The sequence below is a fragment of the Mirounga leonina genome, unplaced genomic scaffold (assembly GCF_011800145.1).
Source record: "Mirounga leonina isolate KUSES-001 unplaced genomic scaffold, KU_Mleo_1.0 Mir_224, whole genome shotgun sequence".
NCBI lineage: Eukaryota > Metazoa > Chordata > Mammalia > Carnivora > Phocidae > Mirounga > Mirounga leonina.
The window spans coordinates 17,939,076-17,957,808 of NW_023270615.1; the positions used below are offsets into that span (position 1 = coordinate 17,939,076).

At 50.2% G+C, this 18,733-nt stretch overlaps 1 protein-coding gene across 1 annotated transcript in view; it reads left to right on the top strand.

Annotated features, from left to right (window-relative positions):
* Positions 1-8,171, top strand: part of DIRAS2 (DIRAS family GTPase 2) — a 44,283-nt gene extending 36,112 nt beyond the window's left edge. The window contains exon 2 of the mRNA XM_035029194.1: positions 4,264-8,171. Within this exon, the coding sequence (XP_034885085.1) occupies positions 4,299-4,898 (600 nt within the window). The 5' untranslated portion in view covers positions 4,264-4,298 and the 3' untranslated portion in view covers positions 4,899-8,171. The remainder of the gene's footprint in view (positions 1-4,263) is intronic.
* Positions 8,172-18,733: the final 10,562 nt, after the last annotated feature.

The following is an 18,733-nucleotide window of genomic DNA, read 5'->3' on the forward strand; positions in this document are numbered from 1 at the left end:
AATTTTGTCGGTTTTTTTTCTTTTTTGTATCTACAGAGATTATCATTTTTGGGGGGTCTTTTATTGATAATGGTATGTTATAGTAATTTTGGATGTTAAACTGACTTTGCATTTCTGGCATAAATCCCACTTGGTTATAATGCACAATCCTTTTTATGTATTGATGGATTCAGTTTGCTAGTATTTTGTTGAAGATTTTTGTTTATATTCATAAGAGATAGTGGTCTGTAGCTTTCTTGTGATATCTTTGTCTCAAGCTGATGTCAGGGTAATATTGGCCTCAAAAAGAGTAACAAGTGTTCTCTCCTATTTCACTTTTTAGCAGAGTTTGTGAAGGGTTGGTATTCGTCCTTTGAATGTTTGCTGGAATTCACCAGTGAAACCATCTGGACCTGACTTTCCTAGTTTTTTTTATTAATATCCTGCTCAGGTCTTTTCAGATTTTCCATTTCTGCTTGATTCAGCTTTGGTAGTTTAGGTCTGTCTCATCTGAGCTACCTCGTGTTACCATGTTACCATGAGGCTGGTCACAGGAGCCCCTTATAACACTTTATATTTCTGCAAGGTCTGTAGTAATGTCTCCTCTTTCACTTGTGATTTTAGTAATTTGAGTCTTCTCACTTCTTTGGTCAGTCTGGCAAAAAGTTTGTTAATTCTGTTGATATTTTCAAAGAACCAACTTTGAGTTTCTTGATTTTTCTCTATTGTTTTTCTATTCTTTATTGTACTAACTTCCACTGTAATCTTTCCTACATTTTTCTTCCTGTGGGTTTAGTTTGCTCTTGGAAGGTGGGTGATTAGGTTACTGATTTGCAGTCTTCATTCTCATTTAACATAGATATTCATAGCTACAGTTTCCTTCTAAGCACTGCTTTAGCTGCATCCCCTCCGTGACTTTTTGACATTTTTTTGCTTTCTTGGCATTTTATGCTTTCTCTCCAGTTTGTGCCCCTGTCCCTAATGCTCCTTGTGACCCCCTTTTCTGCCCAGTCCTTACTAAATGTATCCAGAGAGCTTGGCCTCCTAACCATGCGAGTGCTGGGTCTTGTCTCACTAACGCCCCCTAGCAGCTCTGAGAAGAAGGTGCTATTATTACCTCCATCTTCTGGTACAGGCAACTCAAGTACAGAAAGTTTAAGTAGATAACTCACCAAGTTCTCTTACATCAGATTCGGTCTTCTTTCTTGCTACATGCCTTCTCCCTTGCTGATTTTTACTTTTTATAGTGCTGTTTATATGTGGATGAGACCCACATATTTATCACTAGACTAGACTTCTCTGCTGAGCTTTCAGACTATAGCCCAGTCATCTACCAGATACTATCTCTACCAGTCTGTCCTACAAACCTGACCCAATCACAGCTGCTCCCTCATCACCTTCTTCACACCTACTTCTTCTTAATCTTGACCTTCATCTTGACTAATGATGTCACTGCTCACCTGCTTGCCCAGCTCTGCCCCAGATGCCAATGCGCATCGGCTTTGTACCCCGGCACAATGTTGGCTCTATCCCTGCCCTTGGACATCTGCAAGAGGCCCCATCTCCTGGATGATGTGCCATTCATCGCTTTGCATCTTCACCCAGCCCTCTGTGACATTCTCCTGAGGGCCCCACACAAAACTAGATGCCCCACTGGGCTCTCCTCCTGTCTTTATGATTTTACCACAGCAGCGACCAGGCAGGGTGTACTATATGCTTTCCTATGCCTGTCTGTCTTCTAATGCTGTGAGCTTCTGTTGGGTGAGCACTGAGTTTGCATATCATCTAGAGGGTTTTTTACAAATGTTTATAAAACAGTGAATTTTATACCTTCTTACCTGCCTGTCTTCTGTGTAACTATCAGGTTCCTGCTTCCATGCCACTACCTTAGGGAAGTTGTTTCTGGTGTCCTAGGTTGGATTAGTTGCCTTCAGACCTCTCTTTTGTAGCACTGCTGTGATATAATTTATTAATTATCTGTGAAGTCATCTTCTCATTTCTGCCTGTTTCACTTAATCCTAAGATCCATGAGAACAGAGGCCCTGCCTTAGGTCTGCCCTCTGCACATGGGTTTTCTGGCCCCTTGCCCAGAGTCTGGCCTTTAGAGGAAGCTCAGTAGATATTTCTTGGACAAGTGCATAGCCATAGCTGTGGAGTCTTCCTATTAATGTTTAGTGTTGCCTTTCTATATTTTGGTTGCCAGTTGAATAATGGAGACATCTTAGCACGGCCAGCAACACATTCACCACACACAGGATGAGTGTGAGCTCAAGACCCGGGGCTCCCATGGAGATTTTGGGGTACGGAGCTTGTTAAGACATTCCCTTCCAGGTAGATGCTCACACTCCAGGCTGGAGCTAAATAGCCATAGTACAAGGCAAGGTTGAGTGTGGACACTGCCTCCCAAGCACAGAGAGAGGCTTGTTCTGAGGTTTTAAGCCAGGTCCCATAGGACATTGCAGTTTTTAAAAATGTAGAACAATTTATTATAATTCTGCACTGTCGAGTTAATCATAATGATCTCGTGAGCATTTAATAGACTGTACAAACCCCTGAGCGGGCTTTCCTGAAGCCTTTTGCTGTCAGTGAACGACCTGACATCTCTCTGTGTTTTCCTGTGGCATTGGATGCTTCTTGAGCTTCTCGGTAGGTTAGGGTTTCCAAAGTGCATGCAAGAACAGCCGGAGATTTCATTGAGCAGGTTTGGAGGCAAACATATGGGGAACTCAGAGAGAAATCAGAAGATGGAATGCCAGTGTCCCAGGCTTCGATCCAGTGTTCCATCTGCCAGTGGACATATTTACTGCACAGACCTATTTGCTTCCATGGCTAATTACATTTAATCATTTGCCTCTGAAAATGACTTTGCTGAGCAGTATCTTTTCTTATTGTCCATGGGTTACTAGAGATGGGAAACATGCATATCAGCACCATGGCTTCCTAGAGAAAATGGGTTCCATGCTTCACATTTCCACAGTATTATCTACTTGGGGTAAAAAAAAAAATTGGATATTGCTTAATTCTCAACTTTTTTGGGTATTATATGTCCTTCCTTCCCTCCCAAAGAAGGGACAGGATGAAAGATATTTGGTCATCTATATGTAAGGACAGCACACTTACTCCTTGGGCGAGGGGCAATGTTGGTAATGAAGGAAAACCCCGTTCCATTTCATTTTAATGACCACTTCTGGTTGTTTCTTCTGTTATCTCGATAACACTCATCTCCTGATAATTCTTTTTTTTTTTTTTAGATTTTATTTATTTATTTGACAGAGAGACACAGCGAGAGAGGGAACACAAACAGGGGGAGTGGGAGAGGGAAAGCAGGCTTCCCGCGGAGCAGAGAGCCCGATGCGGGGCTTGATCCCAGGACCCTGGGATCGTGATCTGAGCCGAAGGCAGATGCTTAACGACTGAGCCACCCAGGCGCCTCAGCTCCTGGTAATTCTTAAAAAGAAAGTACCTATGACCATTTTGATTTTGATCGAAATTTGATTTGAACGAAAGGCCCCTCCAAGCTCCTTAGTTACCTGTCAACGCTGCTCAATGAGACAGTCTCCACCATGGCCTCAGCAGCACCCAAGCCACTGCTGCCAGCCCCCTGTCACCAGCTGGGTGAAGTCAGGGACATGGCCTTTCCCGATGGCCTCTGTGTTCCAGTGTTCTCATTATACAACAGGAACAGGACACCAGTGCTATGGGGTGGTGAGGATTTCATGGGTTAATATAAACGTTGAATAAATATTAATAGCATCCTACTCTCCACTCCCCCCTCCTTATCCTTATAAAAAATCACATATTACTATGACCTGAATATTGGGTGTTCACAGTACTTTGCATAGAACAGTAAGGGTCCTCTGTGATTGTGCGTGTGTGTGTATGTGTGTGTGTGTTGGGAGGGTGGTTCATTCCCATGTCCCCTCTACCTTTCCTTGATTCCACCTGCCTTGGACTGACTTGGCACCTTCTCCCTAGGCACAGGGATGCTCAGAGTCATGGTCTGAGAAGGAGAAGCAGATGGACTCTTGTTGGCTACTGAATAGAGCGACGGCCCTATTGAAAATTGGAGATTGACCATAATTACTGGATTTAGAATTCTAGAATTTTTAAATGAAATTCAAATTATCTTATGTCGGGACTGTGAAAACAAAATGTATCCCTCCTGTTCTTTTTAAGCTTTCAGAAGAGGGTAAAGCAATCCTTCTCGAGATTTTCTTTACTTCCTTGTTTTTTTGTTTGTTTTTTTTTTAACGAATTCTCTCCCATGTCTGGTTCCCCTGCTAGGTGCTTCCTGGTGACAGTCAGAGGTCTCAAGCAACATGCCGGAGCAGAGCAATGACTACCGTGTGGCTGTGTTCGGCGCAGGGGGCGTTGGCAAGAGCTCACTGGTGCTGCGCTTCGTGAAGGGCACGTTCCGGGAGAGCTACATCCCCACGGTGGAGGACACCTACCGGCAGGTGATCAGCTGCGACAAGAGCATCTGCACGCTGCAGATCACGGACACCACGGGCAGCCACCAGTTTCCGGCCATGCAGCGGCTGTCCATCTCCAAGGGCCACGCCTTCATCCTGGTCTACTCCATCACCAGCCGGCAGTCCTTGGAGGAGCTCAAGCCCATCTACGAACAAATCTGCGAGATCAAAGGGGACGTGGAGAGCATCCCCATCATGCTGGTGGGCAACAAGTGCGACGAGAGCCCCAGCCGCGAGGTGGAGAGCGGCGAGGCCGAGGCCCTGGCCCGGAAATGGAAGTGCGCCTTCATGGAGACCTCGGCCAAGCTCAACCACAACGTGAAGGAGCTCTTTCAGGAGCTGCTCAACCTGGAGAAGCGCAGGACCGTGAGCCTCCAGATCGACGGGAAAAAGAGCAAGCAGCAGAAAAGGAAAGAAAAGCTCAAGGGCAAATGCGTGGTCATGTGAAGGCCGGTCCGTGGGAGGAGCCGTGGCGTGTCCCCCCCGACCCCGTCCTGTCCCCTTCCCCTCCCCACGTGACACCCCCCGTCGTCAGGGTAGCATGTATGATGCCCACGTGTTCAATATCGCCTTTGGACTGAGGCGGCCCTGTTGTCCCCGAGAGGGCCTATCACACCACCACCAATAAGCACCCCCTCTCCAGAATCAGGGATTCTGCCCAGCGGCTCAGATGGAGGCCGCTGTGCCCAGCATCGCAGGGAACTGAGAGAGGCGCCGGCCGTCTCTGAAGGCGGCTCATCCCGGAGGAGGCATCGGGCCGGCAGCCACGGGAGCAGCCTGGGCTGGGGGAAGCAGGTCCCATCTGCATGCGTGTGACAGCGTGTGACCCTGCACCTGCCCACCCCCCCCAAGACCAGGCCTTTCCCTCCGCTTGCTTAGGGGCTGGACACCCTCGGGGGCGGGAGGGGCGGGAGCCCAGGCCAACGTTGTTCCATTTCAGGTCCTTTAGCTGAATTACAGATAACACGGCATGGCATCTCCCCGAGGGTGCTCACTGTCGGGTCCCTGACCCGTGAGCCTCGCCGCTCTAAGGGGAGGCACTCCCATCACTAGACCTAGTTAGCAGGTGTCCCTGTCACCTTTTGGAGTATTTATTTCACCTACAATGATGAGTTCACAAAGGGCATCCGCTGGGTCAGAGACCCTTCAGGGTGGGAGTGAATAGATGTTTTGACATGACTAGCGCAGCATGGTAACGCTCTGTGTGTTACCCTCGAGAGTTCTAGAAATGCGCTTTTTCCTTCCTTTGACCCATGAGGGGTCTGCTTCTTGCAGCCCCTCAGATTTTAAATAAATGCGATTAAAGTAGCTAGTTTTAGACAGTTATTTTCCCTCCAAGATGGTTTCCTTGTTTTCAGTAACTCCATTTGTATCCAGCTGGGAGCAGCCGACAGAGGCCATCCGGAGACCAGAAGCACATCCGTTTTCTAAATCACATGGATATCTATACGCCATACTTGGCAGCTCAAAGAAATACCTTGAAACAGAAGTTGTTCACCGTGTTTTTGATGGTCTGTCTATAACAAAAGTATATTCCTGGAAAACGTGTTCAAGTAATAGATTATCTTGCATGCTCCATTACCAGTGTCTTCTAAGAGCCGTTCAATGCGCTGTTCACTCCGGAAACAATTATCTTTTCCTCTTCATGACCTTGTGTGCATCCTTACTCCTCCAGACCGAATCAGGGCCTCTGCCGGTTCCTGCGCGCTGGCGAGGAGACGGGATGGCGGCTGGACGCTCAGCTTAACTGCTCTGCCCAGTCTGGTTTGGCTCTGCTTCCAGAAAGTTCCCACTGACAGAGCGCGCGAGTCCTCCTGTTTGTTCCAGGCGGCGTAGCTCACACTGGCCCCGATTCCAGAATCTTCCTTTCAGCAGGGCCTCCTGCCTGGCAGGCGGAGGAAGCTGGAGGGCGTGCCGCGGGCCCCGGGCTGGTCCGGGGAGCCCCCGGCGGTCGGGCCGCCGCGCCAGGCTCCTCCGCAGAGTGGTCAAGTTGCGGACGTTTGCATGCAGCCCCTTCGGTTCTGCTTGTCTCTCCTGCAGCCGCTGTGTCTCGCTGCCTGAGCAGGTCTCCGGCCGCGGGCAGCTCCGTGCACTCGGCACACCCCCCGTCGGCCCTTTCTGGCTCAGCGTCCTTAGCTTTGCTCTTCCTCTGTGCTCTGCTAGCAAGTCCCCGTGTGGTGGTGCGTGCATGGGAGGCGCCTTCGAGAACCCGCCGCCCCACTGTCTTCCTGCGTCCTGGCCTCCTAGAGGCACCCTGAGCAGGGACGATGTGGACACGGCCTGGGCGCCAGTGGGGTCGGGGGGCCCAGAACGACACCTCAGCCAGACCGCAGGCCCCGGCAGGTCCCAAGGGAGGCCCCGTCCCCGTGGTGCCTGCCCCGCAGCCTTCACAGTGACACCTAGCTGGTGAATCTTCTAGAACGTGTGTTTTTCAACCTATCCCTATTTTGTTTTTCTATTTCTATTCTCAGAGACATGTGGTCGGTTTGTCATTTGGATGTGGGTTAAGTGGAAGAAGAAACAGGACGTCATGGCCACAATCGGAGGCTGGGGTCTGTCATGAGCCGTGTGTCCCTGAGGCTCCCTGCCAGGGGCCCTGTTCCCACTGATAGAAGTCACAGTTCCCGTTCCGCCTCTCACGTCCCTGTCTGCCGTTCAGGTGTTTAGAGATTCATCGATAGGAGAAGCTTTTAATGATTGAAAACCAGGGTGTATTCAGGACCCATTTTGTTCCTTTGTACTTTGCCCATGAGTTTATAGGAAGGCCATTGACGCCTCAGCCACGGGTCTTCGTTCTGCTGTATTTTCTATGAACCGCGCTGAGGGTTTGATGAGGATCTCAAAACAGCCTTTGAGGAGATCCCCAGTTGTCTCAGGGCTCGAAGAGATAGTTGCACTGAATCGGGTGTGTTTAGTTATCTATGTGGCCCCGTCCTGAGTGCGTCACTGTGGTTCTGGAGGACCCGTCCTACGTTGCAGACGGGCACAGAAGTCGTTGGCCTGGCCACAGGACGTCACAAAACTCAAAATACTGCTTTGAAGGTGGCATTCCGGGGATAAGCCTGGGGCTCCACGAGTCGCCTCCTGTCCCTTCCGGTCCCTCCTCCATCTGGTGACAAGCCATGGGCGTGCCCTGGGCATGCATGCAATACAGCAAGACCAACACAAGAGCAATACTGAATTGTTCATTAGACCTAAAATTATATATATATATGTTTTATATATATATATAATTTATCTTCCTGCATTTTTGAAGTATAAAGCAGTACATTGTACATATCTGTAAGCTAGCATACTTGTTTCACCATTTCTAATACTGAAGAAATGTTCACTCGTTGTAGAACAAACAACTATTAGAGGTTTTAAACGCTGCTCTGTGATACTTAATTTCCTTTTCAAGATTTGTAATGTGTCGCACCTACATAAGCTCTCTGGAAGCATCCATCACTAATGGGACACACGTAAACCCTCAAAGCTCCATCCTGGAACTCGGTCCCCCACAGAGACTGTACGTGGACAAGAGTATTTACAGAGCATGACTTTTCTACATGTGGGATATCAACGTGTCTATTTATATTTACGGTGTATATTGTTACAATTCCATTATCGATTCTATTTTATTTACTCTTCAGTTATAAAAACCAGCCTTGCATACCAGTTTGTAGTTGCCAGTGATGTTCTGTATAATGGAACCTGTTGAAATAAAGCTTCAGTTCTGACCCCCTGGCTGGAAGGTGGTGGTGTTTCTGATTCTTGGCGGTGTGGCGTGTCGGTGAGGGTCTTAAGCTAGGAGCAGGTCCTGCACCTGCTCCCTGCGCTCACTGCTGGACGGGACACTGTCATGCTCTGCGCGGGGCTGGGATGGGGACAGTGTTTCCAGGAGGTTTTCTTTCTTTTTTTTTTTTTTTTTTTTTAAGATTGTATTTATTTGTTTGAGAGCGAGAGCTCAGGAGCAGGAGAGGAGGAGAAGAGGCAGAGGGAGAAGCAGGCTTCCCGCTGAGCTGAGAGCCTGATGCTGGGCTCAATCCCAGGACCCTGGATCATGACCTGAGCTGAAGACCGATGCTTAACCAACCGAGCCACCCAGGCGCCCCTCCAGAAGGTTCTCCCAGGTGGTCCCTGATGTGGGAAACAAAGGCAAAAGAAGGATTGAGTTTCCTTGCTGCGTGCAGCCCACTGGCAGGTCCTTGACACAGACAGAGCTGCATTCCTCTGGGAGCTCAGCTGCCTGGATGTTGGTACTTTGCTAGGGGCGCAGGGCCCCAGGATCCTGTGCCTCTGCTTTGGCATGTAGAAGTTCCTCCGGAGACTTTGTCTCTGAACACCCCCAAGACACATGTTGTTGATCATCCCCCAAGCATATGACCCACCAATGTACATCTGGGGGTCTCATGGTGTTTGTTAGTGGGTTTGCTGTTGAGAAGCCCAGTGCTGTTTCTGGGCTGTTTCTGCTGGACACCCTTGGGCCTCACTCCTCCTTCACAACACTAATTATAATATAAACCTGACTTTTGGTAACACAGGGAAAACCAACAACTATAAACAAGATAAACCCCTTTGTCTGCCCGTGAATAGCTAAGTGACCACGGGCAGGATTTTAACCTCTCTGATCTTCTCAAAAAAGGGGAATTAGCATCTGCTGCGTGGGCGGCCCTTAGGATTAAATTAATAAGCATGAAGCCCTCAGAGCTGTCTTATCACATTCTGAGCATTCAGTGGAAACAAACAGAAGCCTGCGACCATGTCGGACTCTGCCTGGCAGGTTTGTGATGATGTGAAAATTAATCTGTGCAGGTATGACCAGCAACCGGCAACCCTCCCTTTCTTGAAACTTCTTTTAATGGCTTTCCTGCTCTGCCTCTAGGCCTGCTCCCCAACCCCTGGGTCATTATTGCTACATTATCCAGGGGTTTCTCCACTTATGCAGATAATTGCAATCAGTGGGCCCCATTAGGCGCCATTAAACGGCATCCCATCCGGTATTTACCAGGCTTTAAGGTGCAAATAAAGCTCCTTTTTTTTTTTTTTAAGATTTTATTTATTTATTTGACAGAGAGAGACACAGCGAGAGCAGGAACACAAGCAGGGGGAGTGGGAGAGGGAGAAGCAGGCTTCCTGCCAAGCAGGGAGCCCGATGTGGGACTCGATCCCAGGACCCTGGGATCATGACCTGAGCCAAAGGCAGACACTTAACGACTGAGCCACCCAGGCGCCCGGTGCAAATAAAGCTCTTGAAGGACCTGGTGACTCCCCAGAGCTGGGGTCTGTGGGGCTGGGCCGGGCCCGGGGATCTGCATTCCTAGGAGGCTCGAGGCCATGCATCTGGTCACCGACCACACTTGGAGTGGCGAGGCTCTTGTCTCTTTGTACTCCCTTGCTGCTGCATGTTGGAGTCACCTGGAGAAGTTTTGAAACGTATACTGATCTGCAGGCCCTGATCCAGAAATCATAATGTAGTAGGGCTGGAATGTGGCCTTAGCTCAAGATGTTCCCGGGGAATCAAAATGCCAAATTAACGTTGGAGAGCCCCGCCGTGAGCCAGGGTTAGCTGGAAATGTCTGCCAGTTCCGTACACCTGGGGCGGGGGGGGGGGGGGGGCGCATTGCTTATTAAATCAAGTTTCTCTTTCGTGAAAGTTTTCTGGACAGCAGACAGCAGATTGGTGGAATTTGTGGGAGGCCCCCGGGCTCCTCCACATCTGGCAGCCCCCATGATTGGCATGGAGAGAAAGGTGTAATCCAGGTAGAGCTCCCACTCACCGGCACCTCCTGGGGGAGTCACGTCAGCTCTGAGTGTGAGGGGACCTGGCAGATCTGGGGTCCCAGCCCCAAGCTGCCTGGGGGGGTTCTATCCTAGGCTGGCCCGATCCCAGGCGCACACTCCACTCCTGACAACTCAAGTTCCTCAAGTTCCTCCGAATCCCAAAGACCAATGGCCCCCCATCCGTCCTGTCCTGGCTCTGCCGACCTGCTGCTGCCCCAGAAACCTCGGCTGGGGGTCAGTGATCACCACTCCTGACATTCTGCTCTCACCTCGTCCATTCCTTTGCCTCCAGGCCATGGCTCTCCCTGGCAGCATCCTGCGTCCTTCAAACGGGGCCTGAGCCCCTGTGCCTTCCTAGTTCCACATGTCTGGACGGCTCGCAGTCACCTTACCTTTCCATTATCTTCTCTTGACCAAAAACAGCCTTTGCCCAACCTAGAATGTCACATCCCTGGTGGACCCAGAGAGGCCGCCACTTGCCTCAGAGATTGTAACAGGACTTCTATGTCACCATGACAACACTGTTGTTTTTGATGAGGGATGGGAAGGCAGGCAAGCTGAGCACAAAGCACAAGCTGATGCCCCACACCCCCCACACTCCCAGGTGGGACCTTCCCCAGGCCCTCCGGCCACCCTAGAACTAAGGGAAGGGAACACCAACAGTTCACAGAGATCACAGTCCCGCAGGACAGGAGTCTCCCTCAGTTGACCAATGTCTTAGCGATTGACAAGGAAAAGGCATTCTTACCAATAACCTGACTTCCAGAGGCCCGTAAGTCAAGATCCCGGAGCCCCAACATCACCGTCCCCTCCACGAGTGACGTGGGAAACTGAGGCAGAAGGGAAGATACAGCCGTTTCTTTATGACTGCAGCCCGTGGACAAGCACCTGAGAGAGGCCGAGTATAAGGTTCCCCCAGGAAGTTCCCTACTCTGTGCATGTTAGCGTCTTACTAGAAGGAAGAACAGCCTTCACTGGGCAACGGCCAGGCCTCCAGGATCCCGAGAGGCTTCTTGAGCATGTGGACGTCCTTTCGGACGCCTCCCTCTGTCCTTACCTCCCCAGCTCCGCAGTAGAGAATGAGTCACCCTCACACCCCCAGTGCTGCTCCTTCTGCCCACGGGCCCTGCCCTGGGCTTTAATAAAACCAGCTTTTGGCACCAAAGACGTCTCAAGAATTCTTTCCTGGCCACGGGCTCCGGACCTCACCCACATTCCAGACCTACCTCAGCTCTGACCCGTGTGCTCTCAGGATGCCTCATGGTCCCTTTGCCTCAAGCAACACGGAGGCGGGCCGCCAACCGGTGGGAAAACGGAGTACGGCACGGGGCGGCCCGCTGAACTCCTGTAAGGACAGAGATCAGGGGTGAGAGGGACCCGAGGGGCGACAGAGCCTCTCCTACTGAGCGTGACATTAAACCACGCAGGTTCGCTCTCGGCCACAAAGGCCATACCGCGGACGGGAGCCGTTCGGTGGCCTCCCGTCAGACAGCGGGACCGCAGTCGGCTAACGGGGACGTGTGAGCTTTCGAGAAGTACCTCTGGGAAGTGCCACGTGCTCGTGAGCCCCGAGGCCACGTGCACGGCACACACACGCTCCCCGGACCGTAGTAGTAAAGCAGCCCTCAGAGTGAAACACTACAAGGTACCCCCAGTACGCAGTGGGACAACCACAGGGTAGGGCTCAGGAGCTCACAGGGGGACGGGGGCACCGTCTCGGTGACACAGCGACATACGGCCATAAATGGGTGTGCCAAGATTCACCGCTGCAGCCGGACTCGTGCCCCCTCTGCTCCGAATTCCGCTGTCGGTGTCCGTGTCCCATCCCCGCACACTTGAATCCGTTCCCACGTCCGCGCTGCCACCCAGTGAACTCCGGGAAGCCCTCCGCAGCCACTGAAATCCAACAAATTCTCTCCACCGTCAGAATCCCTCTTGACTCCTGTTTTCTGTCCTTTATGACTCTTACCACCGTCTTCCTTGTGCTGAAAAGATTTTGGCCCATGTCCTGATTCGTTCCCTACTATTTAAACTGAAGTCACTGCTGAACATTCTTGGCAACTGGAACTGTACTCTGGGCCAGTAAGGGCCCCATAAACACTGGTCAAGATGAGCAGCAAACCCCACCTACCCCTTCTGGGGGGGGTTCTGTGTGTTCTCCAAACATTCTCATTCTGTACCTCGGGGCACAGAGTCGGAGTGAGCTTCCCAGCTCCCGGTGTGTCATGTGGGATCCGACCCTTTCTGGCAGGGGAGTTTAGAATGCTAGAGACACCTGTTGTTTCCAGGCTGGAGCGGTTCTTCTCCCAGGAGCTGCCCTCTGGGTCTCCCCTCCCTGTGTCCCCCAGAGACGGGGGCGCCGGGAAGCAGGGCGACCGGGAGGGGGCTCCCTGCTGACCTGCAGTGGATGGACAGCCTCAGGGAGAAAGATGCCTCTGCTGGTCTCAGCTGTTGAGATCTGGGGGGCTGTGTGTCCCAGGAGCACTGCCCACCCTACCTTGACTCACACAACCTCCCTGGTTCGTAGCCGCAAAGATTAGCATTTCCTCTGGCTAACAGTTTTCTCTTAAAATAACAAATGAATAAATACAATATATACAATACAAAGACATACAGTGCTATGAAGTAAGAAATTCTGAAGAACATGCCCAAGTCAAACTTATAAACTGTTACTTTATCTTTGACAGCTTATTTTAAAAGAAAAAAAAAAAAGCATTCTTGAAGTCAGGCTGGCTGGTGTTCAGTCTGGATTAGACAACAGAAATCATGCATCAGTGCTGGTCAACTGGGTGGAATCCCTTCAGATTTTTTTTTTTTAAGATTTTTTTTATTTATCTGACAGAGACACAGTGAGAGAGGGAACACAAGCAGGGGGAGCGGGAGAGGGAGAAGCAGGCTTCCCTCGGAGCAGGGATCCCCATGCAGGGCTCGATCCCAGGACCCTGGGACCATGACCTGAGCTGAAGGCAGACGCTTAACGACTGAGCCACCCAGGTGCCCCAGGGCACCAGTTAAATTTTATTTTTTATTATTTTTTAAGATTTTATTTATTTGACAGAGAGAGAGATAGCAAGAGCAGGAACACAAGCAGGGGGAGTGGGAGAGGGAGAAGCAGGCTTCCCACGGAGCAGGGAGCCCGACGCGGGGCTCGATCCCAGGACCCTGGGACCGTGACCTGAGCTGAAGGCAGATGCTCAACCGACTGAGCCACCGGGTGCCCCAACCCTTCAGATGTTTTGAAATACCCTGCCTTTGCCCCATGTCAGCGGTTCAAGACGTGGCCAGCTGAGCAGCCTGTAAGCAGTTTCATAGTTTTCAAGTAAAAGATAGTTGAAACAGTCTTTTTCTCCTGTAAATATTATAACTGTGAAATATGAAACTAATTGGCTTTCTCGGAAATCCCACTGAGTTCCTACCAGTTGCGTCTCACAGCTGTCCCAGAACCACGGGGACGGGTCCTCCCCCGAGGCTGGCATTCCCTTAACGCTGGGCATCTCACGGTGGCTCCCGGTTCTCCCACTTCTTACATTGTGTACGCCTTCTTATCTTTGTTAAATTGCATGTGTTTTGCTTTTGATGCCGAAGTCATGGTTCAGTGAAGCACAGAGGTAGAGAGAAAAGAGTAGCCAAACACTAAACTTAGAATGTCATGAAGCCCAAATCTGTCCATCTGCGAGTACGATAATTTTCCCAAGACGAGAATCTCCTCTCCCCTCAAAAAAAAAAAAAAAAAAAAGTTGCTTAGGAAAGAAGACACAACCCTCTGACAACGTCATGTTATGGGTCTGGAGCCCTCATGCCGATGAATTATTTGGTCAGAAAGTTTATCAATTCATCCAACTTTCTCCATCATTAGGGTCTCCTTTTTTTTTTTTTAAATAGAAACAAATGCAAAATAATGCTATTGAATGTGAAGTTAATGAGTTGTTTTTTAAAGAAAATGAATAAGCCCCAAATTGTATTTTTAATAGCAGAAAGAGAAAGCCTTATGACCGCAGAGAGACCTGGAAGACCAGATTCAGTGTTTATTGCAGATGTTCTCAGGGAGAAAGCACAACTGATTTTGGGTTGATTCCTTTCCTTACTGGTCGCCATCAGCTAAGATTAGTGGCCTTGCAGAGAGAAGAACAGCCACAAACACACTGGTGTGTTTGCTGATTCTGTTCCATCGTGAATCGGCTCACGGCATCCTGGTGGGAACGATGAGGGGGCAACAGAGGATCCACGCTGTCGGAGATGGTGTTCATTGTCATTTGTCTCATTTGTGATTATTTGGCAGGAGGTGACATGCTGTGCAGAAACCACCCTGGGGTCAGTACCCATGGGGGACGCACAGTCACCAGCAAGGAAAGGAGATGGTCTTACTCGGATGCCAAACCATGCTTGCTTTATTTTCCAGAGCTGTTGCTGCTTAACCATGTGCCTCCTGTTCTTGATTTACGGTCCCAGGAAAACAGTGAAAATTGTAAATATGATCCGGTGATGGCCACCATGGGCATCTTGTTGGTCTGTGTTTAGAGAAAGTAGCAGAGCAGGGCAGGTACTGTGCATGGACAATTGAAAAGAAATGCGTGGACCGAGTGTTTGACATTAAAGATGAGTGACACTTTTCTTTCTGATCCTGGTAACGGCAGTCGCGTAATCAAGAGACATGTTGTTGGGACAAATTGGGAACCTTCACAGGCCTGAACCCATCACTTCAGGCCTAGATATTATGGTTTGTTTTTTTTTTTTCCATTAGGGATAGTGCATGACATGAGCATCTTTGGCTGAAGGTAACAGCAAAATCTCAAATAATAGTTATTTAAACAGTGTCGATGTTTATTCTTTGTCACATGGAAGGGGTCCAGTGGCTCCTTGAAATTAGGAGAGATCCAGATTCATTAGATGACTCAGCTCCCCCTTCTCTAGTGTGTAGGATGCTTCCTAACGGCCCCTGATGTCTGCTTGAGCTCCAGCAACAAATCCTCTGCATTCTCCACAGCATCTCTGTGGACCCCCCTCACTGAGCACAGCGTGGCAACATGGCCTTTGCATGGGTTGGTTTGCATATGGAAGGCATGCCCACAGGTCCGTCATTTACTGTCTCTGGAAATTGGCTAACCTGGGAAGGGCCCCCATGTCAGAGCAGCAGAAATAAAGAAAATAAAAGAAATGCTTTGTACACTGGCAAACTCTGCCATGGACAGGCGATCAAAACTTGCAAGGAGAGAGAATGCCTCGGCCATCAACAATTTCCTCGTATTTTATGTTTTTCTAACTTTGTTAGAGAAATAAGGCAATGACATCGTATGAATAATTTAACACCAGATCCAGATGCTGAAAAGAGAACATGAAGAAACACTTTCTAAAGCCAAATGAAATTAGGGACTAGATTAAGAATCCATTTGCTGTGATATCTCTGCTGAACCTTTTAACCTCTGGCTTTTGAGTATTACGTGCTCTTTAGCCCCAAATCAGATAAAGCCCCGAAGACAGGGTCCACTGTGAAATATCTCCTCATTTCTATGTCTGTTTTCAACCTTTGTCCTTAGTACTTAGAACTCTCGGCCAGAATCATCAGCCACTTACTGTCACTCATCATGAGTCAGTAGGGTTTTGCATTAGGATTTTCTACTTTGGTAGAAATAGAAGGCCAATAAGGGGTACTACGTATGCAATGAAATCCGCCTCGGGGCTCAAGGCGTCCGTTATCTGCTCAGATTGAACAAGACTCCGCGAAAAGATCAGGGGTCATGGCAGTTCCTACAGGACGCTGCCTCCCCAGTGTGCAGGGAACCTCCCTGTGGGGTGTGTTCAGCTGGGCCATGGTCAAGGCACATGTGTTTCTCTTGATCTAAATGTGATCATCCAGGTCCCCAGTCCTGTTTAGGGTCCTTGCGTTGGCTGGCAAGTCTTACCCGGTGCGGCGTGGACAATGGCGGTGACATGGCCACACCCGAGGACCCTCATCCTCTCTCCCTCCCAGTCGTCCCCTGGTCTCTCACAGCCGGGGTGCTGGGGCCAGCTCCCACGGGGTCACAACAGCCCTGAGGTCCCATGTTTCCCAGTTCTGAGTTACGGGGGTGGAAACTGGCCACGGCAAGAACATGCACACTTTGGCGAGCGCCGCAAATCAGGGCTTCTGTTCTCTTTTCTGGAGAGCCGGTGGTCAAGCATTTACCAGCACGCCATGGTCTGCAGTGGCTGAAGTGCTTGCTTCCTTTTCCCCCCCAAGACTGTTCTCTGATTCTTCCTTCGTCTCCCGCTTTATCTTTCTCCTTCTCCAGCTTCCTTTTCACCCAGAACCTTTCTCACCGGTCTCCCAGCATCTCAGTTACCAGTTTAAATTCATCATTAGCAATTACCCTCTGCAATTAAAAAAAAAATATGTAAATAAATATACATAAATTTAATATACAAATACATAAAAATGAAAAATACATATATAAAATATGGAGTCCTGGCAACAGTGTGGTGAACACTGGTGCACCATTTTGGAAACATTTTTTGGAAACACTGAAAAAAAACTATAAAATATTTTAAACCCAGTTGACCATAACATTCCACTTTAGGCATATCTGAAACTAATTTTCTTTTTAAAGATTCTGTTTATTTGAGAGAGAGAGACAGTGACAGAGAGCACACAGGTGGGGAGAGGTAGAGGGAGAAGCAGACTCCCCGCTGAGCAGGGAGCCCGATGTGGGGCTCGATCCCAGGACCCTGGGATCATGACCTGAGCCGAAGGCAGATGCTTAACGACTGAGCCACCCAGGCGCCCCTGAAACTAATTTGAGGTATAAAAGAAAGTCTTACGCCCAGACACGTCCTTTGCAGCCTTAATTAGTAGCAGACTAGAAAAAACGAACAGTCTGATCCCACACGGAGCAGTGTGTGTGCTTCTGGTTGGAGAGAAGCCGGTTTCCGCCCCACTGGCCCGAGGCACTGTCAGGGCCTTCATTATCAAAGAAAATTTAAACCAGGTTCACTAAGTTACAAAAGTGTATCCCATACACTTCAGAAAAAACGTGTTTTAAGGGAAAAGTTTTTCCGTTTAGTGCTCAATTAAGCCAGGAAATTAAATTACCCGGAACACTCGATTAATTGAAGATCCTCTTAACTGAGATTTTTACGATCACATTTAGAACAAGGAGCTGTGCAGAGTGTCTGGAGCGGGGCTGTTTGGGCCGTGGCTCCCGTAGCTAGAAACACGCCAAGTGCTCGGCTCCACGCTGACCGTGACCGTGACCGGGGCAAACGGACGCCCTGCTGTCCGTGGCCTTAACTGGAAGTCACATCTGCTATGACCACGGACACGAAAGGCTTGGCACCCTGGAGTCTCGGGGAAAAACGCTGGAACTGTCCCAGTGAGGACGACTGTCTCCATCAGCGAGAGGGGTCCCAGGCAGGGCAGCCAGATCTGCTCACTGCTCACCTGCCTCGCGGCTCACCTGAGTGGTTCTTCTCCAGATGGTTCTCTGTCCCCCTGTTCTCAGTGGGGGGGAGGGGGCATGCTTTCCACTAGTCCCCTAGACGGGAACCCAAATATGCAGTGATCTGAGCCACTAGGGCTTGTCTTCTAGCTTGCATTTCCTCTGCTTTCGAACACACTCTCTCCTCTTTCAGAATCCGCTGCTACTTTCCTTCGCACCCAACTTAAAATAGCTACTTTCAGGAAGTGCTAAAAATATAGGTAATCTGAAAAAGCCAGTTCCCACCCCCGCCCCCTTCAAAGCTTCCTTTCCCTTGAAGTCGAGAAGAGGGTTTGCGGGGACTCCTGCTTCCCTTTCCTGACGTGGAGCCCAGTGGCCCCTTCTGGGGTCCCAGGGCCCCCTCCAGCTGCCAGGCGGGGGTCTCGGGGACAGCGTCCCGCTGTCTGCCCACAGAGCCGGCGGCGGACGGGGCTGGGCTGGTGTCCTTCTCCTGAGGCTGGTGCTCAGCTGTCTGTAATGCAAACCCCCAGGGACCCTGGCTTGAACAAGGTCTTCCCCTGGGGAGTTAGGGGGTCTGGAGGGGAGCACCTTGGGGCTCCTCGGATTTCTCTAGGCCTCTCTATCTCCGTTTCTCACACAGAGGCTGCTCTGGGGCACGTAACCCTGCCCGGTTCCAGGCTGCGAGCAGGAGGAAAGGCATGGGGAAGGGAGGGTGTGCCCACTCACCCCCTCTGTACCCACAGTGAAAGCGGCGTTCAGGTCGGCAGGAAGAGGGGACACGCCCAGCTTGTCCCTTTGCTGTCTGCATTGTCACCCCGCACAGCCGTGTGTCTACCAGACATCCTGGCTGTGGGCTACGAAAGGGGACTGCCCTGCAGACCAGCCTGGCCCGGATACCCTCTGTCAGGACGCCTCTGCCGACGGCCCCCGGAACCTCCCCCCGATACACTTGGACCCTCGGCAGTGACCCAGGGCCCCGCTGTCTCCTCTGACTTGAGCAATGAGTGCACAACTTGGAGAGGAAAAGGCGTGTGAGCCTCTGGGTGGTGAGCTACATGATTTGTGTTTTAATATTAATAACGTGAAACCACAGAACTTGGTTGAACT